The sequence below is a fragment of the Lycorma delicatula genome, chromosome 3 (genome assembly GCF_047948215.1).
Source record: "Lycorma delicatula isolate Av1 chromosome 3, ASM4794821v1, whole genome shotgun sequence".
In the NCBI taxonomy this organism is placed as follows: Eukaryota; Metazoa; Arthropoda; class Insecta; order Hemiptera; family Fulgoridae; genus Lycorma; species Lycorma delicatula.
The window spans coordinates 12,325,659-12,342,895 of NC_134457.1; the positions used below are offsets into that span (position 1 = coordinate 12,325,659).

General features: G+C 31.5%; 1 protein-coding gene across 1 annotated transcript in view; it reads left to right on the plus strand.

Moving 5' to 3' along the window:
- Positions 1–13,846: 13,846 nt before the first annotated feature.
- Positions 13,847–17,237, plus strand: part of LOC142320795 (photoreceptor-specific nuclear receptor-like) — a 229,045-nt gene continuing 225,654 nt past the window's right edge. Inside the window, exon 1 of the mRNA XM_075358774.1 lies at positions 13,847–13,868. Coding sequence (XP_075214889.1) covers positions 13,847–13,868 — 22 coding nt within the window. The remainder of the gene's footprint in view (positions 13,869–17,237) is intronic.

Consider the following 17,237-nt stretch of genomic DNA (forward strand, 5'->3'; position numbering starts at 1 on the left):
AGTCTTGAAGATATGCCAGATTAAACAACATTAAAGCACTTGTAATCAGATTGCTGATAGTTGGTTATCTTTTCTTCTTGGCAGTTTATAGACTATTGCAATGTAAAAAGAGAAAACTTTGAGAGATCTGCTTTTTTAAACGTAAAGTTCAAATGCAAACTGTATCTTAGTTAACTGTAGGTTAGGTTATGCCATTTGGAGGGTACAGAAGTGCCGTTTTTCTCTTCTGTTTTTTGGTGGTTTTTTTTTAATAATTTTTATCAGTGATTTATTGTTCTAAAATTGAAACTGAAACTGTGTGAATGGTTTCAGTGTGAGTAACATTTTTTGCAAAATTAGTGTGTGTGGTGAAAATCACTTGGCAGGAATTTAAGTTTGTACACTCTGGACATTAATACTATATGTATTGATAATCTGTATTTTCATTTTAGTTAATTATGTACTAAACCTGGTACTGCATAGTTTTTAATCCTATTTTTACTTATACAATTTTACTTTGATAAACTTATTGTTGGTTGAAACAACCATGTGGCAGAAGTGAGTTTAGAGAACATTTTAGATATTACTGTTATACATATTGTAATTAGAATTTTTTAGTTAATAGTGTTCTCTTCTAAAGTCGGTTCTGTTTAGTTTATTATAATTTTTATTTTATATTATTTTAGTTGTTACACCTATTGTTGTTAAATCACAAGAAGGTTAAGTTGGTAGCAAAAGGGTTTTGGGGCTTTTTAATATTTCCAAACTATTTTTGGCACCCAAAGTGTCATTTCACTTACTTTGTAATTCTGTACTTGGGTTGTTCAAGTTGGTTTTTGATTATAAAAAATACAATGTATATATATTTATATTTTGTCGCGTGTGGCTCGATCAAGTTATTGAATGATTGACAACTTAGAATGTGTATATAATTTTAGTGTATTGGTTTAAATTGTTCATTATTACAACCAGGTAAATCAGTAATAGAAGTAAGTAACAATTATAACCACAGTAATAATCAGAATAATAGTAATAATAAGCAGTAGTAAACAATAATAATATTATATGTCAATAACAAACAGATCATACAGTTAATACAAAACATAATCAACAAAGAATAACAATCATATTATTACACATCATATAGTCATAAATATCAATAGTAAATAATAAATATGGATTACGCACAGGACAGAGTTTAAAATAAATAATCGTTCGGAATTTATTCCAGATAAATAGAAAACCAGAATTCAGACCCACTAACAAACAGTAGTATGAAGTTCACTTGCAAATACCTTTGCTGTCCAAAAATAAAACTACCTAACAGTTTCTGAATGAACTCAGTATATTATTTCATTCACTTTTACAGTAACTCATCAATAATATTTTTGTTTACTGGAATTACTCATGCCGATACCTTAATCGTATCGAACTTGATTCAAGAGTCTCCTCCAGATGTTGTGACGTCTCACTGGATTGGTTTGCAGAACTTCGCCAAAGTATACAACTCACAGTCTCTCCTTGTGGAACTGATGTCTTACTGGGAGTTGGCACAACTCATATTGTCGATAAGTGTGACAGCAGGCAGTATAACAAAAGACGATTGTTAAATGTACCTATTAGCCGCCCAAATATCTAAGTGAAATATACATTCATTAACGTATTGACCTGCTGCGTTAATAAAATTTAATAGTATATGAAATATAAACCACTAAAACAAAGTAATTATAATATAAGTTAAACTTACCATATTAATTTCCAATAAATTAAAACTATGAAAGTTATGAAAAATAAATTTAATAAAACAGATTTTGGAATACAAATTAACCTAAGTACATGATTATAAATATTAAAAAAAAACCCTAAAAATTATACACCTACAAGAAAAACAGAAGAATTATACAAAAATTGCAGAATAAAGCAGGAAATTAAACAACCCTATAAAGATGAAATTATTATTAATAATAATTTATACTTGGTGATCATTTGAAAAGTTATCACATTTATTATTCAACAGCTATCAGTCCCATCATACTTCTGTTTGCAAGCATGTACACCATTCTTGGGTGGAATCTTAACAAAATTATTTTCAAAGTGGAGGAACCCACCCTTCGCTACATCTACCCCAACTCAAAAATCTTAAGTGGCAATTGAAACATTACATTACAACCCGAAAAAAATAATGAATTTTGGTGAAAAGAAAAGTAAAATCCGCCCACCCCTTTGCTCAGTAGGTTTAAAAAAGTATTACCGAAAAACCACTTGGGGTAGTACTTTTTTAAATTTAAATCCAACAAAAATAACTATAAAATTACGGGATATTACTTCTTAAACCATTTGAAATAATCATAGTCTGTGGATTAAAACTGTGAAAATTATTTTTTAAATTACCAACACAAAATTTTACCCTTAAATTTTTTATAAATTTTCAAGTGTTGAAAACTTCTGTTTTTTAAATGAGATGATGTAGCTTGTGACACCTCATTACAAGGCCCTTTGAATGACAATCAATTTGGTACAAATAAAATTAAAATTGATTCACTGGAATTGAAGTTATGATTAAAAATGTGGTTTTTTTAGGTTATGTTGGGAATACATTGTTACTGACCCAAAGCATTAGGTCTGAAATCATCTGTTCTTGTTAAAGATATGGATTTTAGGTTTTTCCAGCATTGAGAAAACCAGTAAACACAGCATTATAACATCAGTGAAACATATGAAAAACCAAGGGAGCATCTCCCTTCTGCAGGCTTCAGTCACCACCTCTATCAACTCATCTGGGCCTCTTATCTTGCATCCAACCCATTTCTTTTGCGATGAAATTCAAGGTTCTGCTTACCTGAGCTTTGGTTGGGTACCACTTTTGCTTGAACGTTACGTCACCTAGGACAGCACAGGATAGCAAGGATCACACAGGACAGTAAAGACCACCAAGTGTGGTCACTTTTGAGCTCATCTTCTAACAGTGTCCATTTCAACACTTGTGAAACAACTCGTTCAGAAATTGCCGTTATATCCACCACCCTATATAGGTGGGGGCCTCAGGGACATTCAACATGGTTAACCCAACCGATCCCAGCAGCTCCACTAGGTCATACCCTCTTCCTGAAGATCTCAAATCCCCCAACTCAACACATTCTGCAAGACTTGACTGGTTTTCTACTCCTTTTAATGGTCCACTCCAGATTTCCGAGGAATTCTCTGAACCGATCCAGTGTACAGTTTGGAGAGATGCATCCACAGATCACCACGTACTCCGTCATTTCAACAGCCACGAAGCCATCCCCTCTCTCAATGCCGTATATCGTATACTTGCCTAATACATCTCTGATGACTGGAGATAAAGAGCAAATCAATACCACTGACTGACGACGCTGACCACACAGTCATGTGCGGTTGGGCTCCTGTTAGCATTCAACTGCAAATTCTAACTTGTTTACAGCCTCGACTGCGCATCCAGTGTCCTGTCTCATTACAAGCCACGCATTTCGCCTGTTCTTTGCACTCTGCTCACTTGTACCCTAGGTTGCTGCAGTTAAAACAGTTTCCATTGCAATCTAGCCCTTTGCACTTTGCCACAGAGTACCCTCACCACCAGCAGTGGAAGGAAGGTGTATCCAAACAACAGAGGTCTACTCGACTGGACTGCCATCCCACAAGCAGCCTCATTGTTGAGGTCAGTTTACTTGCCTCCCTGGCCAGCAACACTACCGTTGTGTTTTGGGTGGTGCCAAACATACTTTAATCAAAATCTTCCTGGCAGTCGACACTCCTCCCAGTGCTTTCATCATGACTGTCCAGACTCTTCCTTCATAGCCTTCACATCCAAGTCCTGCATATGGACCATGGCAGATAGCCCAGCATCCAAGCTATGACCTTTTTCTTTATAATCCCATGAACAGGCTTTGTCTATTATCCATTACAACAAGGATGAACACCACCGCCCAGGCTTCATCCCCTTTGGGCAAGCCTTCCTCCTCTATGACCCATTCATAAGCCTGGTTTAGCCAGCATTTATCAACCACCTCCTTCAGTGCTGTGACCTCCTGTACTGACACCAGGCCAGCCCTGATCATCTGAGTATATTTATCGAATTTCGCAACATGCGTGGAGAGGTCCTCAATAACCTCTGCAACATCTTTCACCTGTGCTGCCTCTGTGATGGGTGGCCTTCTTCATGGTCAGAGTCGCCTTGCAGAGCTCTATCAGTTCAGCCACCTCTAATAGTTTATACCTGAAATACAATTGCACAAATCAAATATTAAAAAAAGTTATTAATATATAAGTTAAAAAATAAATAAATATAAAAAACGCATATAAATCAAATAATTATATAATAAAATATTTAAAAAATAATAATAAAAATAATAGAGAAGAATTAAGAGGAATACACAAAATTAAGTGCAACAAATTTAATAATATTTATATTGGTAAAACCAGTAGATCATTTAAAAAAAGATTTACAGAACATTACACAGCTAGAAAAAAGAAAAAAAAGAGGTGTATATAATGTAACTGACCATTTGTTTGAATGCAAATATACATTACTGATGTAAAAATGATGCAAAAATAATTTAAATTTTGGAAGTATATAAAAATAGTTATTGGAAATTAATATGGTAAGTTATATCTAATTATTGTGTTTTGGTGGTTTCTATTTCATAAAATAATATGTTAAATATATAAAAATTAGTGAAGTAATATATAATATATATACACAGTGATGAACAAATTAATCCAAACACATTATTTTACAGACAAAATTGTTTAATAGTCAAACTTACTCAAATTTAATAGTTTGTGTTCTTTGTTTTTGGCTATCTCATTAATCCTCATTGGCATTGATTCCACTAAGGTAGAACAATGATTTATGATTTCTTCATCTCGAATCCAAACTTGTATCACTGATCTAATAAGATCAATTTTTGTGCTACAATTCATTTTCCCAAGTCAAGTCTTCAATTTAGTATGCCCTATAAATTTTCAATGGGGTTCAGGTCTGGGAAGTTCCCTGGTCACGGAGAACCAAAATTTTTCAGTTTTTGAAAACGCTCTTGCTTTCTATGACGTGTGACATGGTGCAAAATCCTCTTGGAAAATGGGTTCTGGTTTCTTCTGCATAAGTGGGACAATTTTTCTTTGGCATATGTTAATCTATTGGTCTTATTTCATCATCCCACCCAAAGACATAAGTGCTCCTGGCCCTTCATGTGTAAAACATTCCCAAAACATCTTTTTGGCTGGATGTTGGGAGCTTGTTGCAGGTGTGCGACATAGTAGTCTTCTCATCTTCTTACTTATAAATGTAGGCTACTCTCTTCCCTTGGACAAAGAAATGAGTCTCATCTGAAAAAGTAATTTTTATCTACATCTCAATAGTCCATTCTTTATGTTCCTTTGCCCATTGAAGCCTTTTTGTCTTCATAACCTGTGTCAGTAACTGCTTCTTTTTAGGTTTCCGAGCAATCCTTCCCACAGTCAACAATCTTCTACGAACTGTCATATCAGAAACATTAGTCCCACTCGCTCTCAAGTCGCTATTAAGGTCAATAGCTGACAATCGTGGATTAATTTTGCTTTTTATTATTAGTAATCAATCCTGTGTAGGCGTGGTTTTCTTTTTCCATCCACATTTTCCTTTTCTCTTCAGACAGATGTTCCTTAGACCTTTTCACGATTTCATTTATAGTACCTAATCCCACACTACACTCACTGGTAATCTGTCTTTGAGCCATTTGTGTGTGTCGGGAAGGAGCAACAATTTTCGACTGCTTTTGTAGGGTTATATCAATTGTATTAATAGAAATGAATAACCCACTTATAACACAAACTAACAAGGTTACAAAAAATTAATTAAACAATGAATTATAAAAGCATGAAAACCAATAATGTATTACTTCCCTGTCTAGACACCGCTATGGTAGAGCTATTGCTCTAGAAGGAAAAGTATTGTAATCTCTCCAATTTGGGCATATGCTGTTTTCACTGGATCTTGACATTTTGGCACTTTGTCACTTAAAGAACCCAAAAAACTGGATGAAAATTTTCTGGATGTTAATGTTTGTATGTGTGTGTGTGTGTTGGCCTTTAAATCACCTTATATCTCCAGAGTTGCTGAACCGATTTTGACCAAACTTGGGTCAGATTATTTCTATATACATGCGGCATTGATGCTATTAAATTTTCAAGGTTAAGAGGTGAGGCTGTTGTTCAAGGTCATCAAGATTTCACCTAATTAAGGCCATATTTTTCGTAGGCACGTCTGTTAACGATTAAAATATACCAAAATTTGCAAAAAAAGGTTTTTGCAAAATTATACTCCCAGCCTTTATAATACCATCATCTTTATACCCTGTCTGAAGGTTGATTATATTAAATCTATTCTTATGTTTATATATATAATACCTTTCTAAAATGTCAAAGCCCTTACTTATTATTCACAAACATATTGCATTTTTTTAATTTCTAGTATTTTTAAGTTTGTCTGAATATCTGATATTGTGTGCTTATTTTTAATCAATTGATCTGTTACATTTGAAAAACTCAGCTTACTTAAACTTCTAAAATGTTCCATGAATCTGATTTTAAAAGATCTAGTGGACTTACCAATATAAATATGGTTACAATCATTACATTCAGTTTTATAAATACCACTCAAATTATGTACATAAGAAGGATTATTACGTTTATTACTTTAGTCTTTTATTATGTGGTTATTCGTCTGATATACAGGTTTAAACTTTTTATTATCATAAACCTTTGTAATGTGTTCGACTATTTTATCAGTATATACATATTTTAAATATATATATATATATTGTCTGTTTGTTGTGTGTTATATATTGGTCAAATATTTGTGTTATTTTTAATTTTTACCAATTGTTCATTATAAATATTATTTACCAATCTACTATCGTAACCATTAGATATAGCAATCTGTTTTATAGTATTTAATTTTTTGTTTAATTCATTTTTATTTACATTATGTTTCGTTTAATTAATTGCTCTGTTTACCATATTTGTATATGGACACTAATCTTTTGTGATCATAGGAGATTTGAAGCTCTTAAGTACAGTGGTTTTGGTTAGGTGTGGGTTTCTTGTACACTGAAGTTATTTATACATTGATCATTTTTACTAATCTTAATACAAACATCTAAATAATTTATTTTTCTATTATCAATTTCATATCATAGTATGGCGTTTAACTTATTCAAGATTATTAAATGTTTGTCATTTATCACCGGATTATAAATTACAAATATATCATCAACATATCTAGTCCACATTAAAATATCATGTGTATGTGTTATCCCGTAAACTATCTTATCTTTAAACTCTTGTAAACAAAACCTTAGAGAATATGGATTACAAAGAAAAATCCAACAGTAGTGTATTTTCCTGGGTGTAATATTTGTTATCAAAACTAAAATAATTTTGTTTAGATAATGTTCCATAGATTAACAATGAATGATATTTTCAATAAATAACGGATCTTCATGATTTTGTACTAATTTTATTTTTAATATATTAATAGTTACTTCTATGGGTATACTAGAATACATATTACAGATATCATAACTACCATACTAGTTTTATCATTTACATTTAAGAATTTTAGTTTATTTACTTACTTGGATCTATTACAATTTATTTTATTTTATTTTATTTTACTTCTGAGAATTTGTTATTTTATTTTAGATATAATATGAGAGGAAGCGGTTTTAAAATTTAATTAAAGGACGCATAGGAGGTATACACTGTTTGTATAACTTTGGTAACCCAGTTAATATAGGTGCACTTGGTTCATAAGGGTACAATCGAGTACGATATGTTAAATTTTTTTATAATTAAAAATATTATGAAATTCCATTATTAAACTTTTAGTAATTCTCAAAAAGATTTTAGTAGGGTCATTTATGTCTTTTAAATGATTATCTATTATATATTGTTTCATTAAATCATTATATTTGTTTTGTCGGATTTAAAAAAAATGCTGTTATAAATTCATTTATTTTTCAGGTTGCAGATTATTTTTTTATTATTATTAATCAAGGGTTTGTAATTTATATTTGCTAGTTTTTTATCAATAATTTTATTGCAATGGTATTCGTAAGATATCTTTATCTTTGTAGTGTTTGCTTTATTTATATTTATTTCAGAATCCACTACAATATTTTTGATTATGTCCTTCTTATCATTTTTTGTTAGATTAAACTTATATGCATTTGCTGCAATAAATTGTTCATCCTTATCAAGTTCCATATTTATTAAAATCACCAAATCAATACTTTTATCAGGAAAAGAATTCCATTTTGCAAGCGTTTCTTATATCTGTAAATTATCATATTATCTACTAACAAATTTTCTTGTAAAGTGAAATAACCCTAATCCATACCATTATTATATTTATTAGAATCATAATTATGGTCATTATTACTCTTACACCTATTATTATTTCTTATTAAATTATTATATTTATTATCTTTAAGCTTTCCGCATATACCTCGACACTGTCTCAGATTTTATTAGATGCGTAATGAAAAAGAAAAAATATATATATATATATATATAAACAAACACACACACAGAATGATTCATGAAGAATATAAAAAACTTTCATGACGTATTCTAGTGTGAATATAATAATTTAAAAAAAGAATTATGAATGTTTATATAAGATATATATACTTCCTTGTACGAAGTAAAGGAATTATAATTACGAAAAATTTCGATTTTCAGATTTCAACGGAAGTATCCATTTTGACGTTCCCTGAATCCATTTTGACTAGTTTTGGCATTATTTATGCATTTGTTTCAGTCTGCTTGTTTGTCGCTATGAAATTTTGTAACTTTCTGCTGTTCTGTTTTTGTTCATTTTGTTGATGGTTACATCATTATAATTTTAAAAATGTAGCATTAGATAAACATAAAACTTACATTTATTTAAAGAGTTAAAGGGACTTCTCTATCCTAATATTTCAGGTAAGATTGTTGAATTAATAATTGTATAATTATTTGATGTTAATAAAAACTAATGTTTTAGCAATTGCAACTGTCCATTTGCAGTAGTTGTTTTAACAACTATAACTGTCCATTTTATTAAAGAATTGGAGGATTGTATCTCACTTTCAAATGAAATGTAGCAAAAAATGTTTATTTATAATTCAATAGACATACAAGGAAGCCATATGGTGTCTACATCAGATTTTTTTTTTAATCGCTTAAAATTTTATGATTCTGGAGACTGTAAACGGAATCCCATTTATTTGTTTTCCCCATGATAGTAATGGTGTTCATTAAATAGCCAGTTCCTGTGGTGGATAGAGTAAAATTGTTTTATTTTTGTAGCTGAATATCAAATATATTTATAATAGCACCCAGCATAAACAGTTCAGTTATATATAGTTCTAATTTTTTCATTTGTTAAGTTATTAATATGGTAATGCCAATGTAGAATATCCTCAGGAGTCCTAATTTTTTATGTATACTTATTTCTTGATGTTTGTTTGAATATTCTTATGTTTCTGTTTTATCATTTAATTTAAATGTTATAAATTTTTCTTCAGCAAGCTTTGAAGACTTACATCTACTGAAATTGTTAATTTTTTCAGTTTTGTTGAACAGGTTATATTTTTCTATAAATATAAATTAATAGTGATTGATTATTATTGTTTTATTTTTAATAACAGTATCATATATTTATAATATTATTTATCAAATAAACAGTTAATTTTTTTAAATAAATTTATTGATTAATAATATACACAATTCATACGTTTATCATTTCTCTATATAGTCTCCTGCATGATCTACGCACTTTTGTCAATAATTTGGAAGCTTGAATATTCCTTGTTCATAAAAAAAATGGAGGAAGAGTCATTAACCAAATTGCACATGCACTCTTCGATGTCTTCATAGTTTTCGAATCATTCCCCTACAATCTATTCTTTCAAGGGCGCAAACTAAAAAATAGTCACAGGGGACAAATCTGGACTGTAGGGAGGGTGGTCGAGGGTTTTCCAGTGCATTTTTTTTACAATTTATCTCTTGTCAAAATCATGGTGTGCGGCCTGGCATTGTCATGAAGAAGGATGACATCTCTGATGGACATACCCTGTCTTTTGTTTCAGTAGGTAGATTTTGTTGACTTAGCAGCTGGCAATAGTAAACCTTATTCACTATTTGTTGATTGTGGAGAATTTCAATGAATAAAACTCTCTTTGAGTCAAAAAAATTGTATAAAGACCTTTTGCGGCTGACAGATGGGGTTTTGGCCTTCACTGGGCAGCTGTCATCCTTTCTTTGCCACTACTTACGCACCATTCTTGACATTTATGGGTCCATGATGGACCCATATCTCATCACTTGTGATGCACCTCAAAAAATCATCCCTTTCTTGCCAAAATTGATTCAGAAGTCTGTCACAGATCTCCAACCTGATCTATTTTTGATTTTCTGTCGAAACCTCAGAACCCATCAAGCACTAATTTTTCTAAAGTCAAGTTGATCAGTGATAATGGATTAAGCACTCCCATAGTCAATAGCCACTTTCACGATTTCATCAACAGTGAATCGGTGATCACTTACGATAAGTCTTCAATGGCATGGATGTTGTCAGTTGTGAGAGTTGAACTTGGGTGTTGATAATGACTTGTCAATTTCTCGCTTGCCTTTAAATTGTCTGGCCCATGTGTATACTTGGTTCTGGGACAGTGTAGCATCCCCGTACCTTTAAATGCGTTAAAATTTCCGCGGGTAACACCATCATTAGTTAAAAAATTTGTCATTGTGCAACAGACGATGGAACCTCTTGCTCACTTGTGGCTGTACTGATAACAGAACAGAGCAGAGAACTTAACCAAGCTGGTTCCTCCTCTTGCACAACGAACATTAACCCCCCCCTCACCTCTCCATCCAGCTCAGAACTACTTGCTGTATAGAACAGCAAGATGACAGTTTAAATTTGATTCACCTTCATATTGGTCATATTTATTTTACTTTTTTTTGCCAATTGCTGTGTTAAGTTGTTGAAGATATATCATGAAAATTCGCAATTGACAATTTGAATCTAGTTTCAAATTTACCTATATGAACAGAAGAATTTTGCAAAATTAACTACATATCTGGCAGTTAATCTATATGCAAATTGCATAATTTCTGTTTTTATCAAAAAGGGATTTACTTAATTTTCTATATTGATATTGTCCCCTTCAAAGTAGTCCCAAAAAATTGGACAACCTTATACCAGCATTTCTTCCAATCCTTAAAACACTAGAGACAGCAACAGCTGCCAAATTCATTCTGAATACTGCGTGGTTTAATTTTTTCATAAAAAATTGCATTTCAATTTTAACTAACTGGAAGTATTCCTGTCAGCCTATAAGGCAGTGGTTAGCATATAGACTGCAAGTGTGGTGTATTAAGGCTATAGAAGGTGGAATACTTTCAGTGTTGTTTTCTGTGTAGACATTTTAGTTTGCAAGGAAAAAGGAATTTATTATTTAAGGTTGTATATGTTATGGTTGCATTTTAACTGTGTATTGAAAAAGAATTTTAAAATTTTCAAAATATAGGCTATTTATAATTTTAAACTGATGATTGAACAGAAAATAGGGTTGTTTAAAGAATGGCTAAGAGTTTTTCATGTTCATTTTATAGTGTATTTGTGGATGTGAGCTGATGGCAGGCATAAATGGAAAATCTTATTGGGAGGATGAGATAGGATACTAGAAAGCATTAGATTGAAAGTTAAATCCTGAAATCAGTTTTCAAATTCGAGGTTTAAGTCAGATATCAAAGAAGCGTATTTATCTGCCGCCTCCTGTGTGATGTCTGGTTGTAATAACTAGGAAAGTGTAAAGTTTTTTGTTCTGAACTATTGTTGAGTTTCATTTGAAATGTAGAAATATCACACATCTTATTAATTAATTGATCTTTCCCTTGTAGATGAGTATTAACATCATTTAGGTGGCTAGTTATATTGAACAGAAATGCAAAGTCACAAATCCATTCTTAAACTCTGGGATACTTTTTGACTTCCTTCATAGAATGGTTTTATTTGTTGCTGTAAATCAAACACTCTTTTTAACATTTTGGCATGGGTCAGCCATCTTAAATCTGCATAAAATGTAATGTCATTATAATCTCTAGACTTTAGAAATTCTTGGAACCAATGGTGATTCAAGCTCTTCAACTTAATGAAGTTCACTATTTCGATGACCACTTTCATGACATGGTCCATTTTGAGGGACTTTAAACATAAATTCTACTGATAAATAATGCAATGAAAATTTAGCATTGAAGTATTACTGACTTTGGAGGCCTCATTTTCAGTCAATTCTACTAAACCTTCATGTTTCCCAACCATTGCTGGAGCACCATCCATTAATCCATTAAGCCTGTTAAGTTGTAACAAAAAGTGATTCAATTTCAATGTAACTGCCTCTTAACAAATCTTGTGACTTAGTAGTTCCCTTAAGTGGATACAGTGCCATTAATTCTTCTGTCTTTTTAAAATGGACATCAACACTCTTGATAAAACTTGCCTGTTGGGCAGTACCTGCCATATTTGTGTTTTCATCCAATGCTAGAGCATAAAATATAAACTTGAATGCTCAACTTTTCAAATTATCTTCAATATATTTGCCAATGTCATCCACATGCCTAGAAATAGTCCTGATGAGACAGACTTATTAAGTAATTTACTTGGTCTTGTCGAAATTGCCCTTTGTACTTAACAAACTTTATTTGATTAGTACTAAATGAATGTTTAGTTTTGTAGTGCCATTTGATGTTATATTCTTTCTAAACAAACAGATTCGTTGCATATCAAGCATATGGGCTTGAATTTCCACGAAAAAATAGTTTGTAGTCCACCTTTCGTGAAAACTTCTTAATTCTTTTGTGATTCTTCTCTTCTTTGGTCCAACGTCTTTACTAGTTGACACCACAGTAGGTCTTCGTTTTTAACTGAAAAAAAAAAAATATCATGGGTAATACTTAATTAATAATACTAAAGAAGGAGGACTGTATTTTGTACTAACTTATTCTATTACACGCCGAACACCACAGAACGTATATATATATATAATATATATATATAATATATATATATATATATATATATATATAATATATATATATATATATATATATATATCAGAATTTGAAGTCCCATATTAAATTTTATCAACATCTAGCATTGGATAAAAAACTAAGTAACCTTTGGTGTCAAACATCAGCATATTTGAAATAGCTAAAACCTATGAATTTTCCCAAAAATGTGAGATATTTCAAATTTCTCTTCGCTATGATTTAAAAATATATTAATGTACAATAAAAGTTAGCATTTATATTCATTTGACCCAGCTCCACAGGCCGCAACATGGCTCCCGTTGGACTGCATATGGCCTGCAGGCCTCATGTTGGCCATCCCTGATGTAGTGTATAAATCACATATATGTATGCATATTGTAGCAGGTAGAGAAGCTTCCTGAAGAAGAGAGAGAGACAGAGAAAGAAAAATCTAGATTAAACTACAAAGGAATTCTTTCTAGGAAGAATTTATAGAAAAGCATGTATTAATAGAATTAATGATAATAAGAGAATAGTAATTAATAGTATTATTTCTTCAACAGTATATATTATATATATATATATATATATATTTTACTATAAATAGTATATATTATAAATAAAATTTATAACAGAAAATGTGGACAGAGTGGCAGCCAACCTACAATCAGCTGTAAACTAGTTGCAATAGAGTGGCAAGTAGGACCAGGTCCTAAAATCGCCTCTTGACATTCACCCATTTCAGGAGGGTGGCCCCTAATTACAAGGTTTTCTACCTATTCTGGTTGGAATGGGAGATAAGTTAATGGAAGGTAAACTTACAAGCACGTTGTTCTGTCTAAATTCTAAATTGTTAAAATACAGAAATTAATTTTTAAAAACTTTTCTTTTTTTCTTTTCTTGTCTATATGAAATTTTTATGTCGACACTAGCAGTGTTTTTGTTACACTTACACGTTTGATCTTTTCATTGCCATTTCATCATGTATACATTCAAAAAACAGTGTAAAAAGTTGGAAGCAATGTTTAAGCAGTGTACAAAATTTTACTTTTGTTCATTGAAGGATACTCAGTTTACTTTTTTTACATCCCTTAATTTCACTAAGTGTTCCTTATGAAATTGTGTCTGTAAGCCTTAATTATTGGAAGTTATGCTTACGCTGGGTACCAAAAATGCTGACTAAGTTACACAAAAACAAATATAAATTTATTAGAAAGAAGTTTGCTTGTTATTTTTTTTATATCAAAATTGTATTTAAAAACACGTCTCTTTTTTTATTTAGTAATCATTGTTCAATAAGTTTTGAAGTTATTTTAAAAACATCAAAATTTCAAAATGGAAAAAGCAAATCCATCTTCTAATAAGTAAGTTATAAACTTACTTAAAGAAACATAAAAACGTGGCAATGATTTTATTAAATGAAAAGATACAATTCAAATCCAGCATTGTAAGTCATTCTAAATTGTTGTAAATGTATTTTTATGCCAGCTGACACCAAGGTGTAAGAACAGCAACATCAATGGTAGAAAAGAAGCCACAAGATCAAACTGAAAGTGTTATTAGTTGTAAAAGCTCTGTATTTTAATGGTTTCAGATGTATTACTGAACAAGTAACTTATATGCCAACAAGTAACTTTTCTCATTAACTGGAGTTTGAATGTATATTGGTATACATGTATATCCTTTCTAATGTATATCCTTTCTAAGTCGAAGGATCCCAGGATCAAATCCTAGTAGAAACTAATTGCTTTTATATGCATTTGAATACTAGAAAGTGGATACTGGTGTACTTTGGTGGTTGGGGGTTCAATTAACTATGTCTCAGGAATGGTCGACCTGAGTCTGCACAAAACTACACTTTATTTACATATCATCCTCATCTCATTGGGCCGTGGGGGGATTTGCTTATAGTTCAGTACTCGAATAAATTGCAATGTACGCATTAGGAAAATAAGTAAAACTAATATTCATCACTAGACTTCTTAGATCTGTTTGGTTCATTTAGAATCAAACATTATGATTTTGGTGCTACCTATTATATATTTTTGGAAGTAATGAAAATTATGTTGAATTTTGTTTTACATGGGTTTGAGGTTATAGGTTAGTATTAAAAGATGCCGTTAAGTTTTGATTTGTATCTAGCGAGTGCTTATTAGGATAAATATTTTTATTTTATTGTTTATTAACGATCCACGTGTCTCAAAATGTTGAGCCGTTCATCGTACCCTCTCTTTGCTGACGACCATATTTGAAGATAATTATTTAAGAGGGATTGAAAATTTACAGATTGGAACTCAAACAAATTATTTACTGGACGCATTCAGAGCACTGTTTTACCCTGAAGTTCCTTAAAACGCTAAGCTTATCGTTAAATACCGATTACGCCTACATATATTCTCCTATAAAGTATAACGTCATATCTCGGGGCTTCTCCAAAAAATCAGATCGAGGTTTTGAATACTAGTTAAAACATAAATTCTTAGAAGATGGCTCAATAAAATTTTATCTGTGAGGCATTGACGTTCTGCAACTGTGGGTTTCTGATGCACAGTTTACAGACGCAACATAATTTAAATTAATATTTTTTCGTTTATTTAATTCAATGATTCTAAATCAAGCGCACACGCATACCGTATTTAATCGTGCGGGTGTGGCGGTGCTAGTAACGATGGTCGACACTAACTAAAATATGTAATTTAACGACTTGTATAGAATAAATTTCCTTTGTACGGTCGGTGGACTGGTGTAGCCGCGAGGCTTAACGCACCAGGTACGTAATTTAAAATTAGAATTTGTGTTGCTGTAATAAATAACAGTAGCCTAAAAGAAATTTATTACACAAATAATTTTGGCGTATTTGTCGCTTAATCCAGATATGATCTAAAATTTTGTCCTAACGGCTTCATTTATTTTTTTGAATTGTCACTTATAAAATTTAAAATGAATACGAGTTTCTGAAGATTTTATAAACGAACCGTAATAATTTGGAGACTGACCTGAGTGGTCGATATGGTATAACGTTATACGTTGACATCTTATTGTTATGTAACTAACTGTTTACTTGATGAATGTGAATGAATCTGAGAAAGCAGAACGGGTATCATTAAAAAAAAATAGAAGTTAAATAATTCCTGTGCAAAAAAAAAAGGCCGACAGAAGTAGATTAAATTGGTGAGTGAACTTCTTGAAAAATAAAAAAACTTTTATGCAATATGTGTAAAAATACGCATGTTGCAATCACGTTAGGATATTTATTATCCTTCTAACTTTGGGGATGTAAGTGATGAGCCCGGTGAACGCTTTCATCAGAATATACCTACGATAGAAACTCCCTGCTAAAGAAAATGGAGCCCGAATATGCATGCTGATTGCTGGTGGAAAGGGACGTTTCAGAGGCTGAATACAGGTGAAAACTAAAGAAAAACAAATATTAGATTTGATTATATACTGTAGACTCATAATTCTTTAAAAATTAGGTTTTCTTTAAAAACGTGTAACTAAAAAACTCTGCCCTCCATTCAATCTTGGTTTATAGATTTAAAGGCGCAAAAAGTACCATAAAATGAACTATATTAAATGCTTGTAACCAAAATAACCATTATAGATTTTATAGACCAGTGTAATCTACCGTACTGAATTTTATCAAATTATACCATTCTATAGATGTAAAATTAAACAAGAGGTCGATATACATTAACGTGCACCGCATATGAAAATAATTGAATTTAGAATTTCTGTACTCAAAAATCCTCAAGGAACACAAAATAATCTTTTTTCGATTGCAGTTTTTTTTTTTGTTTATGTTATAGCCTAACAGTCGGCAATAATCAAAGTAATGGACTCAATAATTTATTTTTCACAGTACGTGCTTTAATTCCTCTATTCTGCTGATTCTTGCGATCTTGTCCTTGTATAATGCGCGTCGGTCATGTTTTTGCTCGTCGATCAATCTTTTTGTTAATTTTTCTGTTTAGTCTCCGGATCCACCGTAAGATATTACTTAAAAGGATGATATATTTGAATTTAAATAAAGTGTAGTCTTTTACAGTGTCAGATTGACCGTTCCTGAGGTGTGTGGTTATTTGAAACCCAACCACCAAAGAACAACGGTATCCACGATTCCGGTCAATCAGTCTGCCGATAGATTATATTAAATAAGAGCGAGTAAAAAAAAGTTTTGA